The sequence below is a fragment of the Drosophila grimshawi genome, unplaced genomic scaffold (genome assembly GCF_018153295.1).
Source record: "Drosophila grimshawi isolate 15287-2541.00 unplaced genomic scaffold, ASM1815329v1 contig_311, whole genome shotgun sequence".
Taxonomy (NCBI): Eukaryota; Metazoa; Arthropoda; class Insecta; order Diptera; family Drosophilidae; genus Drosophila; species Drosophila grimshawi.
In genome coordinates, this window is record NW_025063098.1 from 10,858,333 (window position 1) to 10,877,204 (window position 18,872).

At 42.5% G+C, this 18,872-nt stretch overlaps 3 protein-coding genes across 4 annotated transcripts; 2 read left to right on the forward strand and 1 right to left on the reverse strand.

Annotated features, from left to right (window-relative positions):
- Nucleotides 1–17: 17 nt before the first annotated feature.
- Nucleotides 18–1,027, forward strand: LOC6563059 (histone H4). 2 transcript variants are annotated; one of them, XM_001989655.2, is made up of 3 exons: nt 18–75; nt 313–517; nt 574–1,027. In XM_001989655.2, exons 2-3 carry the CDS (start codon nt 338–340, stop codon nt 703–705), a joined length of 312 nt encoding a protein of 103 aa, XP_001989691.1. In that variant the 5' UTR covers nt 18–75; nt 313–337; the 3' UTR covers nt 706–1,027. The 2 variants fall into 2 exon arrangements, with proteins under 2 accessions (XP_001989691.1, XP_032592820.1); XM_032736929.1 differs by having other exon boundaries at nt 57–155.
- LOC6564465 (protein Cep78 homolog) lies at nt 1,028–18,833 on the reverse strand. Its single transcript, XM_001989654.2, has 9 exons — nt 18,348–18,833; nt 18,159–18,276; nt 3,992–4,289; nt 3,730–3,920; nt 3,499–3,675; nt 3,265–3,439; nt 2,748–3,207; nt 2,371–2,683; nt 1,028–1,932 (listed from the first exon to the last, which is right to left on the reverse strand). The coding sequence occupies exons 3-9, from the start codon at nt 4,284–4,286 to the stop codon at nt 1,303–1,305; spliced, it is 2,241 nt and encodes a 746-aa protein (XP_001989690.1). The 5' UTR covers nt 4,287–4,289; nt 18,159–18,276; nt 18,348–18,833; the 3' UTR covers nt 1,028–1,302.
- On the forward strand, nt 11,030–18,072 carry LOC6564463 (cadherin-23). Its single transcript, XM_001989652.2, has 10 exons — nt 11,030–12,492; nt 12,553–12,753; nt 12,808–13,603; nt 13,665–14,073; nt 14,288–14,942; nt 15,001–15,595; nt 15,653–16,704; nt 17,099–17,493; nt 17,559–17,703; nt 17,768–18,072. Exons 1-10 carry the CDS (start codon nt 11,030–11,032, stop codon nt 17,964–17,966), a joined length of 5,910 nt encoding a protein of 1,969 aa, XP_001989688.2. The 3' UTR covers nt 17,967–18,072.
- Nucleotides 18,834–18,872: the final 39 nt, after the last annotated feature.

Here is an 18,872-nt window from a genome sequence, read left to right on the forward strand (position 1 = left end):
TTTAAAAAAAGGGAATTTTTCTCAATTATTAGCACAGCCACACTGTTTTCCATTATCTGACGAATTTGTGAAAAGGTTGGTAGACATTTCGCAAGAAAAAGCAACAACAAATTTTAATAAACAAATAATTAAACATTTGCTGATACTGCCAAAAGGCTTGTATTTTTAAAACAATATCTTAATACACTAAATAAGTAAATGCATAGAGCTTGCAGCTCATATGCAATTACTGCGTTGTTAATATGGCGTCATTTGCAATGAAAAGAAAATGGCGAACTCGCTTCACAATTTGCGTTTAATTTTTTTCCGCAGAACTTAATTTTACAATTGCAACAAAATGACTGGTCGTGGAAAGGGCGGAAAAGGATTGGGAAAAGGAGGTGCTAAGCGTCATCGTAAGGTGTTGCGAGATAACATCCAGGGCATAACCAAGCCGGCCATTCGCCGTTTGGCCCGTCGTGGTGGAGTCAAGCGTATCTCTGGCTTGATATATGAGGAGACCCGCGGTGTGCTCAAGGTAAGTGCTTTGCATCAAATCACACTCACACAAACTACTAAATTTATCATTTGCAGGTATTCTTGGAGAACGTTATTCGCGATGCCGTTACTTACACTGAGCATGCCAAGCGCAAGACCGTCACTGCTATGGACGTTGTCTACGCCTTGAAGCGCCAGGGACGCACCCTCTACGGTTTTGGCGGTTAAGTGCGGCAGCATTTATATATTTCGCATAATATGTAACCGGATTGGAATTAATAATCGATATATAATACATATAAAAAGCAGCGTATTTAATCCTCGATCTACTTAATCTTGAATATTTGAGCATACCTATGCAGTAGTAATTACACAATGTATTGACAAGAAAATATTCCATTATTATAAAACATATATAGTACACACACTTATGTGACACTTGCTTGCAACTTTATTGCATTATTCTGCATTCAAAAGATTTGCTAACACAAAATCAATATCATAACGCCAATAAATCGTTTCGTAGAAGGCACAATTAATGAACATTCTATTTCGGCATTAGCACATTCATTATGTTTTTACTTTTTTATTTTGTTCAATTAACTGAATAACCCAAGCCCCGATCGGATAAGTATTGGGTATATAATTCACAGCAAACATATTCAAATTGGTCTCAACTAAATCACGTCTCCAGTGCGAACTGAAAATTTGGCCCTCCACTATTTGTTGAGCTATTCGGACTTTTACTTTTATTGCTATGGTGGCACTTTTAAAACGCTCTTCTCACTGGTCTTGTTGTTTTGATGCGACATAAGGCTACCGCATTTACTGATTCGATTCATTCATTTTCCTCTGCATCTCCAGGTAGACGGATCGCGGCGACATCATATGTCCCCCAGCATCTTGATTATCCTGCACTTCGAGCTCGTCCTCTTCGTATTGTGTGCGCCGCAAGTAAACTTTCATGGGCTCAAATTTATCCTCCTGCTCTGTACATATTGTGCTGTCGGTCTTTTCCTCGTCGGATGTTTCGCCATTGTCCAGTAGTGAGGACTCCTCCATATTTGCCATATATGACTCCACCTGCACGTAGTCATCGATGCCCCCCTTCTTGTTTTCCCGCACCTTGTTGCCGTGCTGCATTTTGGATTTGTGTCGCTTCTTTCCAGATTTGCCATTAATCTTTCGCTCCAGCTCGGCCATGTAGAGTGCCATGTGGCTATTGCCCTGTTCCCCGTTCTGCTGTTTCTTCATCTTAGACATGCGCTTGTGGTTCTCGCTGCGCACTCCATCCCCAATGTGTTCGGCTCCATACTGGGAACTGTTGTTGTGCCCGTACTTATTGTCGTAGTTCGCATCCTGACGGTGTTCATTGCGCTTGTGCTCCTGCTGCTCATTCACCAAACAACTGTCGCCAATGTCCATTTCAAATTGCACATTCGGATTAAGCTTGAACTGCAAGTTGAATTAATCATTGAGATTGGAGTTGTTTTTTAAAATGTATTTATTTGTCGAACCTAACCGAAACTGGTATTATGCAGACATTGTTCGGGCATTCGCAGAAACACTATTATTAAGCACTTCCCCGAATTACGGGCTTTTTAGTTGTTGTTTCTACTGCCAACATTACCATGTTTATTTTATATGACTATTCATCATTCAGAAATTAACAGAAGTCACAAATCAGGCACTTCCATAAGGCGGACAAAACTGCTTACTTTATAATGCCGAGCTTTGTTTGAGCTGAAAGTTACTATTCTCCTTATATCGGATCAAACAGACTATTAACGAGTATATGATACTAATAATTAATATACGATATGCAAATCTGTCGCAGAATATTAATGTATCTGCATTTGGGTATTTGAAATGAACTGTCAGGTTGCTACTCACATCGCGCTCGTTGGCAAACTCGTGATCCGATTTGGATTCCCGCTTCTTGGCTTTCTCTTTGGAGAATGTTTCCACATATTTCATCTCGCTGCGCACCTTGCGCACCTGCAACTGTTGGCGCATCTGCCGATGACTGTTGGCTGTCATCGGAGGAACTTCCTCTGCCTCCTCGTCCTCGGCATCCTCCTCATGCTGCTCCTCGAACAAATGTACCTGGTGATACTGCTGCTGATTGCGCAGGGTGTCACTGCGTGGTGACGATTCCATGCTGGTAACAGTGCTGTTGACCAATGCTTGAGGAGCTTCCTCAATGCTGTTGTTGATGAGGTGTAAAACATATTAATATGCGAATTTGATAGAGTATTGAGTTTAGTTACCTTTTGACAAATGGTTTAGCAATATTGCTCTTAACTCGGCAGTATCCGTTTTCGTGCTCTACGATTTTCTCTAGCGGCTTCAGTGACGGCGAGACCAGATCTAGGGACATGAGTTTCTGATTGAGTTTCTCATTCAGTTTCTCTGCCTTTTTGCGCAGTGTTCGCTCCAGCGAGAGCTGCTCCTCCAGCTGTCGGGTGTGCTGAAGCAGTTGCGATATGCTATACTTCTGATTCTTGGGCAGACTCTGGAGCCCGTTGACACAGCTGAGATCGTATTGCGGCTCCTTAAGCTTGTCCTCATCCTCCTTGCCGAAATGATCGCGAATCTGGCGCATGATGAACTTGCTGATGCCATTGTTGTTGCGTAAATTGAACTCGGTGAGGGCCTTATTTAATTCTAGGCACTCGAGTATAAAATTCGCACCACGATCGGTCAGACCACAGTTCTCCATATCGATTGCTGTCGAGCAATCCAAGGATCAGAGCTTGTGCTAGATTCTGTTTCGTTGATACTTACTCTTTACCCAGGCATCTTCCTTAAGCACCTCGGCAATATGGCGAACACCCTCGTCGCCCAAGTTCGGATTGTTGGCCAGGGCAACGGTTCGCAGACCCGAAATCGAATTCACATCCACACTGCGATAGCGCAAGGACATCTCCCAACCCTCCGAGAAACGGGTTATCTTTTGCATCTGTAATCACAAAGCGACATTGGCCATTCGTATTTGACGATCTCGATGAAAATGCTTACCTTGATCATGTCGGCCACAAATTCAGCTCCCTTTGAGCTAATATTGCACTCGCAGAGATTGAAGATCTCAACGTGATTCAAGTACTTGACGGTGCTGCAGACAGCCTCGCATCCCTTGTCACCTATTAGGGATTTTTGAAAGCTTACCTCTTTAATGCAATCATTCGAGGCAAGGGACTGCAAATGAACAGAATTGTTTGAAAAAAACAGGCAATGAGACGAGTATTTTACCTTGGCAATGCATTCAATATAGCCATCCTGCAGTGGCAGACCCTCCAGCTTTAATATGGTTAAGTTCTTGTTAAACTGTATACAATTGGCAATGGCCTCCACCAGACTACTGAATATGAAGCGGGTGTAGATAACCGGCTTCTGTCGGAAGAGTCGAGCACGATTCTCTGAATCAATTGGTTGAATGACGTCTGCTCTCAATGAAAAAGGCTCTGTTAGTTTATCAGCCCGACTAGCGTCTATCTAAGATCTGACAACTCACTATCTCCATTGGCTCGACGCATGCGCACGATTAAAGTTTGGAGCACAAGATCATGATGAAGCGCCTCGATGATCAGCAGCCATTCAGTGACGCCCAGCTTATCGCCGAGCAGATCGAGGTATGTGGTGGCATTGGGATTGGCACGTAGATTTGGCACTGGGGTAAGATTCTTGGCACGACAGAGCTCCAAATAGCGAAAGTGAAATGAGCGGCTCTTGCTGGATTTCTTTACGAGTGGTGGCACCGATACCACAACACTCGGGCGCTTCTTTACATCTCGTCCATGGAAAGACATGTTCTTTGCAGAAAAATACAACGATAATTTAATTGGGCAAGGAAAATATGGGTATGGTAAAAGGAGACAAATTTGTCTTTAAGGTTCACGGAAGTACACATATTTTTGAGGATATTTCAACAAAATTCGACAGAAAATTGGAAAAATTAGAAAATTTGAAAATTAGTGTCTAAGACTTTACAAGTGCTTAGGGTCTTTGGTTAACCCATAATCTTTGAGTGCAGTCCTTGCGATTCTATTGTGCTTCAAAAGCATGCAAGCATTTGAACGACTTAGAATTAATTTCCTGGTTATATTTGGTTTTATCCTTAAAGTATGCTACAATAATTTTAGCGCGAGATCAATTTAGCCAATGCAGCAACCAGCAAAGAAAACTTTGTACTAACTAAATTTCCCAGCGAGACACCGAAACTGGTTTTGGTACATCAAATATTTGCTAATTTGTACCTTGAGTAGGTGTTCTTGATAACATATTAGAATATGCTATATTAGCACGATGTTGATCATATTTTGTTGTACCTTTTATAATATGTAAAAAGATTTTTTAATCATTGTATAATAAAATTGTGGAAATTAATTATATATTATTTTATAGCAGAGCATGTAACATAAAGATAATATCTATCTGGTATATGAACTTTTTGAATCGATTCGCGAAGCCCCCTTAGAAGCTTATATACTGTTGTTCCTCTTGATCCATCTCTTCATCTCTAACTTAGCTTACTTTCAACTCAGTTCGATTTATTATTTTAAGCTTATTTACATGCTCCATAATTAACTTTGTCGCAGCCCTGCCAAAGAACTCTTGTAACCTTCTAAGTTATATAAATTAAAAGCACTTCCGCTGGACATTTCGCATTTCGATACAGCAATTTCCAACCGTCAACATTTCCAGTCTGCACACTCTGTGTGGCGCTGTGTTTGCGAGTTGTAAACAAACCACGCACAGCACTCCCCTGCCTCTCCCTCACACTGCCTTACTCTCCCTCTCTCTCTCTCTCTCTCTCTCCCTCTCACTCTATCTCTCTCTCTCTCTCATTGCCTTGAGCAATATGGGCTCTCTCTCGAATACACGCTCCGCTAATTACTCGCGTGCCTGCAGTGCAGACGCCAATACCGATGCCGGGGGTTGCCATGTGGCTTGGCTCGGTGACAACGACGACAACGACGGCTCAATTGCCATTCCCATAGAGCACGCAGGCCGCAGACGCAACTGTTTGAGCCTGGTCTGCTGTCAGTCGTGGTGCAACTGTTGAGGAGCACACTTCGGTTTCGTGTCTCACTTTAATGCGGTTTTGTGGTTTCGAAAGTGCAATCGTTAACATTTTGAAGACCGCTCGGGCAACGGCACTTAGAACATTTCTGTCTCGGCACGATGGACGTCGGCCCTATAAAGTGCCATTAAAGTGATCATCTTTTATTTCTAGCCTGAATGACGGTGTCAAAATATCGAGTTCCGCTTCATGCATTGCCCAATTTCGAGCGACACGTTTTTCACCGTGTTCTATTATTTTTGTACGTGCTCGCGTATTTGGGGTTTTTGACTTTTACTACCTAATTACCAATTAACAGCGTCGTCTGCTTTACCTAAGTGCCGAGAACCCTTTCGAAATGTGTTGATACCATTAAGTGGTTTGGATAGGAAGACAACTACAAATACGCATTTGCATTTGCAGACAGAGCTGCGAAACAATGTAATTAACATATAAACGTCAGCTGGTTTAAAATTACAACGAAGGATACTTGATATACAGTCTGAACTGTACATATTACACATAAAAGGGTAAGTTTTGAAGAGACATATGAAGGGGAACAGGACATGTCAGTTTCAGGTATTCCTGGTGAGCAGGGAATAGTGTAAAGTAAAAATTTCCTAGAGTTGCAAAACTTTGCAGAAAGGGCAAAGAACTGGTGAAGGTTTAACTAATGCAATTCGTCTAGCAGAAAATAAGAGTAGGAAAACAATAGATGTATTGCCGAAAAAAAATGTTATAATACAAGTTAGTTAATAATAGAAGATAATAAAAGGTCGCAGCTTCAAGTCAAGGACTTGCCAGCTCTACCAAGACATTGGCGTTTGCAATGCAAACTTACGAATTGGAGCAATTAGTTAGAGATATGCAAAAACCAAAATGCCTAGAAAAGGAGACGAACTGTAACGGGCAGATTAGTTTCGACACTTGCTCCGTCGTCAAGTCAGCGATCCCAGCGTCTCTCGCTGCCGGCATGGAGCACGATTACGCGTATTACCATGAAAGCGATGCGGATGCGGGCCCCTTCAACTGAACTCTTTGGCTGACGACTCCGGGCTATGAGTCAAAAATCAAGCTACCGCAACGAAGCTGCATACAACACACAGCTCCCAGCTGCCCCCGCGCCCCTTCCTCCCACTCCCCCACAACAGCTCTTTTGTTTGTCAGCAGTAACAGAAACAACAACAACAACAACAAAAACAAAAACAACAAATATTGTAACAATAGTTGCTGTTGCTGGCGTTGAACTTGACTGTCGGAGGCACGTTTCGGAATCGATGTGCATGACAAAAAGGGCTCTAATATGGGGGAGGAAGTGTTTAAATTGGAATAGACGAGCCATAAGCTCATTTGTTTGCTCACTCGCTCGTTCGTTCGCTCGTTCGTCGTCGCCGGAAACTGAAGGCAACACATTGGGCCAAAAGCCAACATCAGTTTCGGCTACAACGCCTCTCGCAGCCAACACAACCAGGCTTAAAACATTGTTGTTTTTTTTCTTTTAATTAAATGAAGTTGATGTGAATCTGGTTGCCATATCCGAAGACTATCTTGCTTCAAGCCGCAAGCTGGCAACTTGCCCAATTGACAGGCACAAAATAATTGTTTATTGTGATTTCCTTGGCAGTTTTAATGTGTTTTTTGTTGTTGTTGCTGTTGTTGTGCGATCTTGTTGTGGTTACATGGAAAGCGGCATAATCGAAATGTATCTATTGGATACACATTGTTGCTGACTTGTTGACTTGTCGCAGAATTTCACTTTTGGTAAACTCTCGGATCGAAGTCCGGGGTCAGAACATGCCATGCGTAAACAGTTGGCGCCTTGGCCAACCGTTATTAGCAAAAGTTTTTTTGCTATTGGCCCAAAAAGTCATGCGTTCCCTGTGCAGATTTTTTTCGGTTAGGAGGAAAAGCGGGCGGCGACAGTAACTGCCAACATCGTCGTCATGGCTTGTGAGCTGACGACTTGAGACACACACATTTCCCCTTTTTGGCTTATATAAATTATGGGAAATGCTTAAAAAAAAAGTAGAGCAGGTATTCGTCTATTAGACGTGGCTAATATTGCAGCTTTGCTACCTATTAATTCGATTTAATTCGCTAAGTTTTTCAGTTGTGGCCGCGTGGAAAATTGGCTTCATGTAACTTATGCTCTAACGAATTTGAGGCAATAGGCTCAAATTGTTATTGAAACCAGGCTTATTTGATAAACATTTAAGGTTAATATATACAAAAATATTGAAATTCGCTTACGAATATTCTAGACTTTATTATGTATTTGGGAAATAATATTTCTCTTATTACAGCGCTTGTATATTTTTAAAGCTTTCTAAGACGTTTAAAGTTGGCCATCAGGGCATAAAAAAAAACTGCTTTCGAGCTTGTTTATATGCCTTGTAAATTCTTTTAAAATTGAAATTAAAGTGAAACCAATTACTGGAATCATGGCAAGCAAGCACAAAGCACATTCTGCAACTTTTAATAATTACTTAACTACCTTTCTTTTCTTAACTTTTTTGAGTGAATCTTATTTATAAGGTACGTGCTCTAGCAGAAGATCGAAAAGTGGATAAAATGTAAGTAAAATATGGGGTCTGATTGGGTTTCATAATAGGTTTGCCTCAATCCTTGCAACAAAGGTTGAAACCAGTTTGAATTAGTTGAACTTAAATATTTTCTTCAATTTCTCTTTTTATCTAGATTTTTTTTCCAATTAATTTGTATAATACGTAGGCTCAAATCAAATTTTTGATAGCAAAATTACAATTAGGTAGATACAGATTCAAGCTAGGCATATCAAATAAACAATGGTAGATCTGATTCATCAATTTCTAATACAGATTTACAATAATGCCTTTATTTATGATGCTCTAGTTACTTATTTAGGGTAAATTCCCTCTTTCCCCACTAGAATATTGACGGCTCCCAAATTGATAACCTCAATTGCCATATTTAGTTGCTGTTAACTACATAAATCGTTGGCAAAATCATTGCAGCATGAAATTACATAGCGTATATGTACACATATGTATATGCACCATAAATATGTGGTTGTCTTCTCCCCTACCACCCGCCACATATAGACAGCTAATAATAAGAGCGACTGACCAAACAACCCAATTGCTGTACGTTATACAAAAGCGTTGGCCATAAATACATAATTACACCAAGCAGCATCTAAATACCTGTAAGGTAAATTGTTGCTATTTATTTTCTTAGTAAACAAAAAAAGAAAATGTTGCATGCGACGCTTGAAAGCGAAATCTGCCTATTTCAGACGCAAATGAAATTATTTTAAAATAAAATATGCGCTTGGAGGCCGTTTTAAATAGCATTTGAAATTCATAAACGACCTTGTCTACGATTTTTCAGCACAAGATAAATATGACTTTCCAAGGGGTTGATGTAACACGCCAATGCTAATGAACTAACTACCACTCTGCCTGCACACAACTCAGCATTTGTATCTCAATCTGTGTGTCTACCTGTATCTATTTCAGTGACTGGGTCTCTAAATGTATCTGCAAGTCTTAGAAATCAATCAGCGGGCAAAAAGCTTAACGAGCTGTGCACAAATTGCTTGCGAGCCAAATTATGAAATATCTTTATTGTCGTTGTGTCGAAATCAATGAACTGGCCAGCAATGGGCGTGGCAATTGCTCTCGTTATAACAATCATAAGCCCGAGTTCAACACGACTCAGACAATGGCAACGGCTTGCGTTAATAAGCCAACAAACCGCTAGCGACAATGATACCAAACATGTGATGCATCTTGCATCTGTTGGATGCACATCGAGTTACATTTTCACACGCATTACAATAAAACACAAGAGATGCAGCCATAAAAACCCAGCAGTGTCATGAGTTGACGAAATACCCAATTGTTTTTCTACTCCATTAAAAAAGAAATAAAATAAAAAATTGCTCTTAAGTATGTACATATTTCTACTCTCTTACGATAATGTCTCATTTTTATATCCCGTATCCAGAAAACGAGTAAAAAAAACATCAGAAGAATATTATTATGACCCTTGGGAAAAAATTATCTCCATTTGCAGCTGTCTCTGAAAATGTTGTTTGTATATATTCAATATATATATATTTATATAAATATATATAAGCTCTGTCAAACAGACCAATACTAATAATTTTGTTATGATTTTCAGTTTTACCTGCTTTAAAGAGACTTAATTCTTAGGCAAACTAATTGCCAAGCAATAGTCGAAACTACTTATTAAGAAATGGTAATAGCCAAGTAATTTAAAAATCGTAACGGTCATTAAACTTGCAACAAATACAATTTCTTTAGCGGAATTCCGGACTAAACAAGAAAAACAATTTCAAAGCAAGACACAAACAATTTGGACGCTTAATTAATTTGCACATAAAACTTTCTCAAGATCTTTTGAACACTTCTCACGCAGTGCAGGCGGACAAGAGCAGAACGTGATATATCCACATTACGAGATACTACTCTATTCCCGGGGTAATTGTATGTGTCCAGTGCCATTGAGAAACGCTTGCCCGACTTAACTCATTGTGGGCTTTTGGCGATGTTGCAACTTGCTGCCAGAACCAGAAATACAACCAGAAGTAGCTCGCAGCGAAATTAGCTTGGAGTACACTCGAAAAAAGTTGAGCACTTTGTGCTCAAGCATTGTCCGCCTAAAGTCAAGGTCAAAAGAAAAAAAAACAATTGAAATTGCTTTTGGCTTGAACTAAGTATGACTATGATTGCATTAAAAAAGTAAAGTCAAGAAATTGATTACTTTGTTTCAAGTACTCAACTTCCCAAATCAAAGCAAAAGTCATCTTAAAATAATATTATTTCAGCTTATATTTTGATTTCTTATTTTTAAATTAAGAAGTAGAACGCTTTACACTAATTTAAAGTACAATGAAGCTTGTATTAACTATTTGATTAAAAATTAAGGCATTAACATTAAGAGACAAGACGGATGGAAATTGTTTTAACTTGATTTTGGAAGACCGTTATTAAAACATGTTTTTTACCTAGTTTAAATATAAGAATGCTTGTAATGAGTATTATCTACTTCATTCAAGAATTGTAACGCTAACAGTAGATTTTTTCTAATTGATTTTTGAAGAGCGCTTTCTCTAAGTGAACAAATACCCGCAGCTTCAAATCTAGCTCCAGTTTTTGAGCATGTTTTTTTTTCTTGAGCTCATTTGTACATTTTTATTAGGTTGAAGTAGTACTTGAAATTTCTCAAGCGAAACTGCTTTAAGGTCATAAGGCACACCTAGAGGGAGGGAGAGAGACAGAGAGAGTGGGGCATGGAAATGTGTCGCTAAATAGTTGGACAGATTTTAATGAGTGATATGTTGGTTAGTTGTGGTATATGGGTTAAGACTCGCTTGTTGCTTATTTGTGTAACACACTCTGACTGTTTTCTAGGTGGCAAACGATGTTGGTGGTCGGATGTTGTTGTCGACGGCAACAGTTGTCTGCAGGTGCTCACAACATTGAAATGTACAGCGAAAAACAGTCAAAGCTGGGTGACAAACCCATTGCCAACATGGCCTACAAGAAGGTGCGCTTCAAAGTGTTAACAATCGGGACTGTTGGACAAAATATTTTTATAATACTCACAATATTAATATGCGCCGTGTCATCAAATCGACCGCCACGTTTTGCAATCGATGGCCAATCGGAGATTGTGCTGAGACTGAAGGAGAGTCCCGAAACGAGGGTTGGTAGTCAAATCTATACGCTCCGGGGCTACGATCCGGACAACGATCCGTTGATCTTTGGCAAGCGTAACTCGCACGATAGCGAAATCATTCGCATCGAGAATACGTCCGGCAACGAGGCGAAAGTGTTTTTGGCCAAGGAACTGGATCGCGAAACGCAGGACGAGTATGCCATCGTGCTGACTCTGACGGACAGTCAGTACGGCGATCACAATTATGTGACGCAGAGTTTTCTGCTGCTCGTCGAGGATATTAACGATAACGCGCCCATCTTCCTGCCCTACCCGAATGCCATCGAAATACCCGAGGGCAGTGCGCCGGGCGTGATTAGCACCCTGGAAGCAACCGATGCCGATGAGGGTGCCTACGGCCAAGTGGTTTACTATCTGCAGGAACTGGATGGCGATAACGATGCCTTCAGCATAGCCACGCATCAGGGTAAGGGCATCCTGCGACTGCAGCGGCAGCTGGACTATGAATCGAAGAGCTTATATCAGTTGCGCATTCTGGCTATCGATCGGGCCAACCAGGGGCCGGTCAATACGGGAACGGCTGCCATTTTAGTCAAGGTTCGGGACATTGCGGATCAGCCGCCCGAGTTTGTCGAAGTGCAGGCTGTCGCAAGGATTGCCGAGGATGCGCCTGTGGGCACAAAGGTGCTGAGGGTGCGTGCCATCGATGGTGATCGTGGCATTAACAATCCCATTGCCTATGCTCTGGATGGCAATGATCTCTTCGATATCGATCCACATACGGGTGTTGTCTACACCCTGACCGTCTTAGATCGCGAGGAGGAAAGCGATCAGGTGAATGGTGCTCACATCCTGAGGATCACCGCAACGGAGCTGACAAAGGATGGGGAAGAACCACAGAAAACAGCCGCAACTGTACGCACCGAGGTGACCATTATTGTGACAGATGTCAACGATGAGATTCCCACCTTTGGTGCACCCATCTATCGCTGCGAGGTCAATGAGAATGCTCAGACGAATACACCACTTAACTTTATCGATGGCGACGTACAGAATTTCGTCTATGATCACGATGAGGGCAAAAATGGAACGTTTCGCTTGTTCCTCGATCCGCCCAATGATCTCTTTGAGATTGTGCCCGAGCTGGCCGTGAATGAGGCCAACTTTATGTTGCGCGTCAGGAATTCCAAGTCGTTGGACTTTGAGCAATTTGTGGAAATTAACTTTACAATATTCGCCAGGGAGATCGATGAACCCACACGCTGGAGGTGCGTCTTATTCAATTATTTCTTATACATAATAATTAACTATTATTTCTGTAATTTCAGTTCAGCTCATGTGCAAATCTTTATACGCGATCAGAACGATAACTTTCCCGAGTTCACACAAGCGATCTACAATGCGGGAGTGCCCGAGAATAGCGAACTGGGCACAATAATTGCCCAAGTGGAAGCGGTTGATGTGGACTCTGGAGATTTTGGTAGCATGGGCATACGATACACGAATCTGAGAGGAGGCATCGCGCACTTGTAAGTAAAAAGAGTTTGCTGCTAATCTACGGCTAATCGAGTGATTTCACACAGATTACATTTGAATCCCATAACGGGTGTGGTTACGATCAAAACTCCAGGGAGTCCAGCATTCGATCGTGAGATCATTTCCCGTCACTATTTAACTGTTGAGGCCATTGACAATGTGGGTCAAGGCAATCGCAACACTGCTCAGATAATCATTGATATTCAGGATGTGAACGATAATGCGCCAATTTTCCTGCATCGGCAGTATGAGGCCAAGCTGCTGGAGAATAAGGCTGAGTTTGAGACACCGCTACAGGTGGAAGCCCGTGATCTGGATTTGAATGGCACCGAGAATAGTCAGATTACCTATGAGATTGTTGAGGGGCTGTATCGCATGAACTTCTCCATTGATCCGGAGAGTGGATATGTGCGTCCCCTGCATCACTTTGACTACGAGGAACTGGTGGACAGTCATCGGCGTCCTGTGCGCCAGGCGAATGCGGAAATGCGTGAGATTGATCTACTCATACGTGCCAGAGATTCGGGCATACCCATGCTGTCCACTGTGGTGCCGGTGCTCATCTATGTACAGGATGTCAACGACAATCCGCCCATCTTTCAGAAGAGCTTCTATGCCAAAACGGTGCCCGAGGACCTGCCAGGCGGCAGCTCGGTGCTGCAGGTGCTGGCCATCGATCGCGACGGCTCCTCGCCCAATAACGCGATCGTCTATCGCATACAAACTGGCGCCAGCGATAAGTTTATTATAAACTCGGAAACGGGTGTCATATCTGTGGCTCAGGGAGCCAACTTAGATCCCGATCTGACCGAAAGCAAGCGACTGATATACACTCTTAATGTGGTAAGTATTTGGAAGAGTAAATGGATTGACTGGTTCTTAATGAATTCTCTACTTTCAACAGATCGCATTGGATGGTGGCCTTGGTAGTTCCCAGTTGATGAATACGGCCACTGTAAACATCAGTATCAAGGATGTGAATAATAAACCACCCATGCTACACGATCTGCCAGCATTGAAGGTCGTTGAAAACACACCTGTAGGCACCTTAGTCTATCACATTCAAGCCACAGATCCAGATCAGAGCCCCATACTGCGCTATAAGCTCAACGCGGAGCACTCTGAGGCCCGCAACGAGGAGGGTGGCCTGGTGAAGATCACTGAATATGATTATCTGGGTGCGTTCGACCTGGACGCCATACAGGGCTATCTGAAGGTAATCAAACTATTGGATCGCGAGAAAGTGGAACACATCAAGCTGGCCATAACCGTCGAGGATCTAGCAGCGACCAAGGGCAAACAAATTGTGCAAGGTAAGTCTTGAAATCTTATGATTATATATGAGAAAAGTTTAACCTGACGGGTGATGTGTGTTCGATAAACCAGATGTGACTGAGGATCTTTTTAATTTAAGACTCATTTGAATTCAATCTCATTTTTAAAGATCAGTGTGAAATTGAATTAGTATCGTTGGATCTGTAGCTTCATTCTAGCGTTAAGTATACTAATATTTATTTCATTTTTCAGCATTTCTTAGCATTCAAGTGCAGGATGAAAATGATAACAATCCCAAGTTCCGGCAACCCTTCTATAGGCAAACAATCACCGAGAACAGCATCAATGGCGTTATGATTGCCAATGTGCTGGCCTATGATGTGGACAAGAATCGCACAATTAGCTATGCAATGGAGGGTAATCCTACCTATCGGAATCTAGTTCATTTGGATGCACAAACCGGTGAAATTGTCGTGGCCAACAAGATCGATCACGAACAGCATCAATGGTTGAATTTTAGTGTGCGTGCTACGGATTCCGGAGTGCCTCCGAGATCGGCGCTAGTCGATATCTATGTCACCGTCTTGGATGAGAACGACAATAATCCGTTTTTTATAGGAGGCAGCAAGAACTATACGATCAGTGAGGGTGCTTCGCCAGGCACTCGGGTAGCCACCCTGCAGGCAGCTGATGCAGATTCGGGTGATTTTGGCAAGATCACATTTCTGATGGATCGCATTAGTTCACATGGCAAGTTTACCATAGATGCGGATACGGGTGTCTTAACCGTGGCCGATCAACTGGATCGCGAGACGAAAAACTCGTACAATCTGGTGATAGAGGCCTGGGACAACTATCAGTTTGGGTTTTTAGCAGGCGAGAGTCGGAATGCCTTCAAGCAAGTGTTGTGAGTAGAGCGCGAGAGGGATTCCAAGGATTCTTTTTGATTTCTAATTGCTTTCCAGCATTACCATATTGGATGAGAACGATAATGCACCCGAGTTGACGTTACCCACCTCATGTGTGCTCATCACCGAGTATCATGAGCTACACGAGAGTATTGCGAGCATCATTGGAAAGGATGCGGATGATCCGACGACGCCAAACGGACGATTGCAATTCGGTATAGTCAAGGGCAACCGAGAGGGTCTCTTTGAGCTGAGGCAACAGGATCCCTGGAACGCACACATCTATGCCAGCAAAACGTTGCGCAACAAGTTTGGGAATTATAGTTTGAGCATTGTCACCAAGGACTTGGGTGTGCCAACAAATACGGTGATCCGCACTCTGGACATTTGTGTCTCGGACTTTAATGATAATGCTCCGGTGTTTGTCAGACCATTGCGTAACACCACAGTGCGCATACCGGAGAACGCCACAGTGGGCACAATGCTGCTGCAGGCCTATGCGAGTGATGCGGACATGGGTCAGAATGCACTGGTTCGCTATCGCCTCAAACCCGATCCTCTGGGCAGCTATAAGCTATTCGAGCTGAACGCCAATACGGGAGAGCTATTTCTGAAAGCGCCCCTGAATCGGGATAAGCAGAAGACACATGAGGTGAGTAAGCTACTGATTACGCCTAAAACTATAGCTTACAAAAAAAAACTCCCCTAGATACGTATCGAAGCCTACGATCAAGGATTGCCCACTAGTCTAAGCACCGATCTCGATCTGACCATCTACATACGCAATGTGAACGACTATGAGCCACAGTTTATTGTCAACGAGATCGCTCTTAATTTCACGGAGCACGCTGATCTGGGCTCGGAGCGGATTAAGCTGCCCGATACCATAGACAAGGACGATATGGATCTAGACGATCCGAACGAGGCGCCCACACAGGTCTGCTATTTCATTCTGCACGGCAATGAGGCAGGCTACTTCCATCTGGATCCCGAGACACATGTTCTGAACGTGGAGCGCGAATTGGATCGCGAACTCATTGCTAACTTCACCCTCTACGTCAAGGCCACTGAGAACTGTGCCAATGAGTCGCTCCCCGGTTGGAGCGGCTTGGAGATCGATGGGAATGCACTGCTGAATAATCGAAATGATATCGAACTCATAAACTATGATCGCTATAAGCATTCGCGACAAGTGCGCTCTGCCAGTCTGGAGTACGAGATGTCCACATCCGGCGAACCGGATCTGATATCCTACGACAACTATGTGGATGTGCACAGCGCAGAGGAGCGGTTACCCCCAAAAATAGATAGCACCATTGTGTGTGTGCGGATACGTGTACTGGACATTAATGATAATCCGCCCAGATTTCGCTCGAAGATCTTTACGGGTGGCATCACCACCAATGCTGATTTTGGCCTTAGGTTTATGCGCGTGGAGGCCTTCGATCCGGATGAGGGGGACAATGCGAAAATCGCCTACTATCAGATGGGCGACATAAGGCAAACACTTTCCGAGGGCCTGGAGAATGTGCGCAAGGCACCCTTCCTGATCGATAATCGAACGGGTGAAGTGCAGCTAAACTTTGATCCGCAAAAGGGCATGAAGGGCTACTTTGACTTTATGGTGCTGGCCAACGATTCGCTGGGCATGCGGGATGTGGCCCATGTGTTCATCTATCTGCTGCGCGAGGATCAGAAGGTGCGCTTTGTATTCCGACTGCAACCGGATGAGCTACGTGCCAGAATTGATATGTTCAGAGAGTAAGTAGTTGTCATCGGTATATATATATATATATATAACTGTATATAAAAGACTGGTTATTTCTAGAAAACTCCTTGTAGAAAATGAATAGACTCTTATTTAATTTTGGGCCTCAGCAAATAAAGGGTTAACTGGGTAAAAAATGCGAGTAGATTTGGTTTTCTGTATTCAACAACTATACGAAAATTTAAAAATCTAGAAAAAATTTGACGAGATTTAACTTTAGAACCTAAACAAAATCTCAATTCACTTATCTTTGGGTTAAATAGAAGAACAGAAGTTAAAATAGGAAACAGTTGAATTAATAGAGTCCAATCAACTATGAAATTAAACCACTTACTCAAATACCCTGTTAGTCTTTCATTCTAATATTTAATCTACTATTTTCAAAAGCACTCTGGGCAACATCACGGAATCGATTGTCAACATTGATGAGATCAAGGTGCACGAGAACAAGGATGGTTCGGTGGACAAAACCAAAACGGATTTGTATATGCATCTAGTCGAGCGCGAGGACAACTCCATCTATGAGGTGGCCGAGGTGCTCAAGCTTATTGACACACACATCGAGAGCCTGGACGACCTGTTCAAGGATCTCAACGTGTTGGATACACAGGCGGCCGAGGCGCAGCTTCTGACAGTGGGCCAGACTAAAGGGGCAATGTTTGTCTGGCTGATCTTTATAAATCTATTTCTGGTCTCCTTGCTGGTGGTCACACTGGCGCTGTGCGCCTCCCAACGCAAAGGCTACAAGCGGCAGTTGCGTGCCGCCAAAGTGAACATCTTTCGTAAGTTGAATCTTGACTGACTATGTAGACTAACAGCTGATTAACCCTTATTTAACCCCCCATAGGTGGCCACTCTTCCACATCGCTGCAGCATCCGAGTGAGCCTGCGACGAGAGTTCCAAATACCAATAAGCACAGCGTGCAAGGCTCGAATCCCATTTGGCTAAAGGGCTACGAGAACGAATGGTTCAAAACCGAAGAGAATGTTAGGTGAGCCATTGAGATACATGTGCTGTCTAAAAAGATACAATATCTACAGAACAACTAATTGCAGCATTGGCGGACAGGACTCTTTGGATGATAACTTCCTGGCAATTGCCACACAGGATATGCACGAAACGCTCAAGGGCACTGCCAAACTGTTTAATAATGCGAACGATCTGAATCGCCACTTCAATTTGTACAACCAAATCGATAAGCTAACGAACAATGCTCAAATCCTGGCACGCAAACTGGAAACAACAGAATTATAGCGTCCGGAAACTAAAACTGACCCACTTACTCAACCTGTTTATTTATTGTGCTTCGATTTAAGATTAACTAATAAGTCTATCTTAAGCGTGAACGATAAGACCCATGTAAATATATTGGTAAAAGTGTGTAAATTCGAGTTTTCTTTCTTTTTAACGATTGAGATTTATAAGTTTGGTGACTTTTCGACTTACTGCGTTTAATTTGCAAATTGAAAATTGTGCACGTTGTCTCGATTGATATGGTGGCTACAGTTTCCACCCTAAATTTGCAGACATAAAAAATATAAATACGTATACAGATTCACACTGGCTAAAAAAAGGAGAGGAAAGGAAAGCAGGCAATGGATTAAGTTCAACTGTTGACCAACTTTCGTTACTTACCTTTTACGTGACTGTATCCCAACTTGGCCGGAAGTTTATAAATATATAAAATGTTTTGAGTTGCTACGAGTTCCTTAACAGATCGACATTTGTGAAAATAAGCCCTCAATCGCAGCCTACTATCAAGTGAAGCATAGGGCTGGCCTTGCTTCTGACTATTGGATTGATTGATTGGTGGTCACCCTCTAAGCCAAATCGAAGGCCCAACCCCAGAAAGGAACTTTGCTTGATTGGTGTTTGTTGTATGTTGAAAGATGTATGCAAAACTTGTGAAATGCAACTCCAAAATTTGAACTGACTGACCGCAGTGCGTAAAATGGCTTAGGTAAGAGAGTAACCAGAGAAGATTCTGCTGAATTAACTGATATTAACGCGATTTGTAATATTTTTGAATAGGAATTGAATTGTGCGAGTGTGTGGAGAACTGGATTGTTTTTAGAAATATGTGTTAACAGACTTATTTTGTTTTGCCAGCTTGTTCTGACAACATGCAATGCCTTCTCGGATTCAGCCACAAAATGTCAA

What these genes read in the sequence shown, in the direction of transcription:
- LOC6564465 (XM_001989654.2), bottom strand. Translation starts at nt 4,286, where the DNA reads ATGTCTTTCCATGGACGAGATGTAAAGAAGCGCCCGAGTGTTGTGGTA. An exon ending in ATATTGAATGCATTGCCAAG is followed by an intron (nt 3,676 to 3,729) that starts GTAAAATACTCG and finishes GTTCATTTGCAG; the next exon opens with TCCCTTGCCTCGAATGATTG. An exon ending in GGAAGATGCCTGGGTAAAGA is followed by an intron (nt 3,208 to 3,264) that starts GTAAGTATCAAC and finishes ATTGCTCGACAG; the next exon opens with CAATCGATATGGAGAACTGT.
- LOC6563059 (XM_001989655.2), top strand. Translation starts at nt 338, where the DNA reads ATGACTGGTCGTGGAAAGGGCGGAAAAGGATTGGGAAAAGGAGGTGCT. An exon ending in AGACCCGCGGTGTGCTCAAG is followed by an intron (nt 518 to 573) that starts GTAAGTGCTTTG and finishes TATCATTTGCAG; the next exon opens with GTATTCTTGGAGAACGTTAT.
- LOC6564463 (XM_001989652.2), top strand. Translation starts at nt 11,030, where the DNA reads ATGTACAGCGAAAAACAGTCAAAGCTGGGTGACAAACCCATTGCCAAC. An exon ending in GATGAACCCACACGCTGGAG is followed by an intron (nt 12,493 to 12,552) that starts GTGCGTCTTATT and finishes CTGTAATTTCAG; the next exon opens with TTCAGCTCATGTGCAAATCT. An exon ending in AGAGGAGGCATCGCGCACTT is followed by an intron (nt 12,754 to 12,807) that starts GTAAGTAAAAAG and finishes GATTTCACACAG; the next exon opens with ATTACATTTGAATCCCATAA.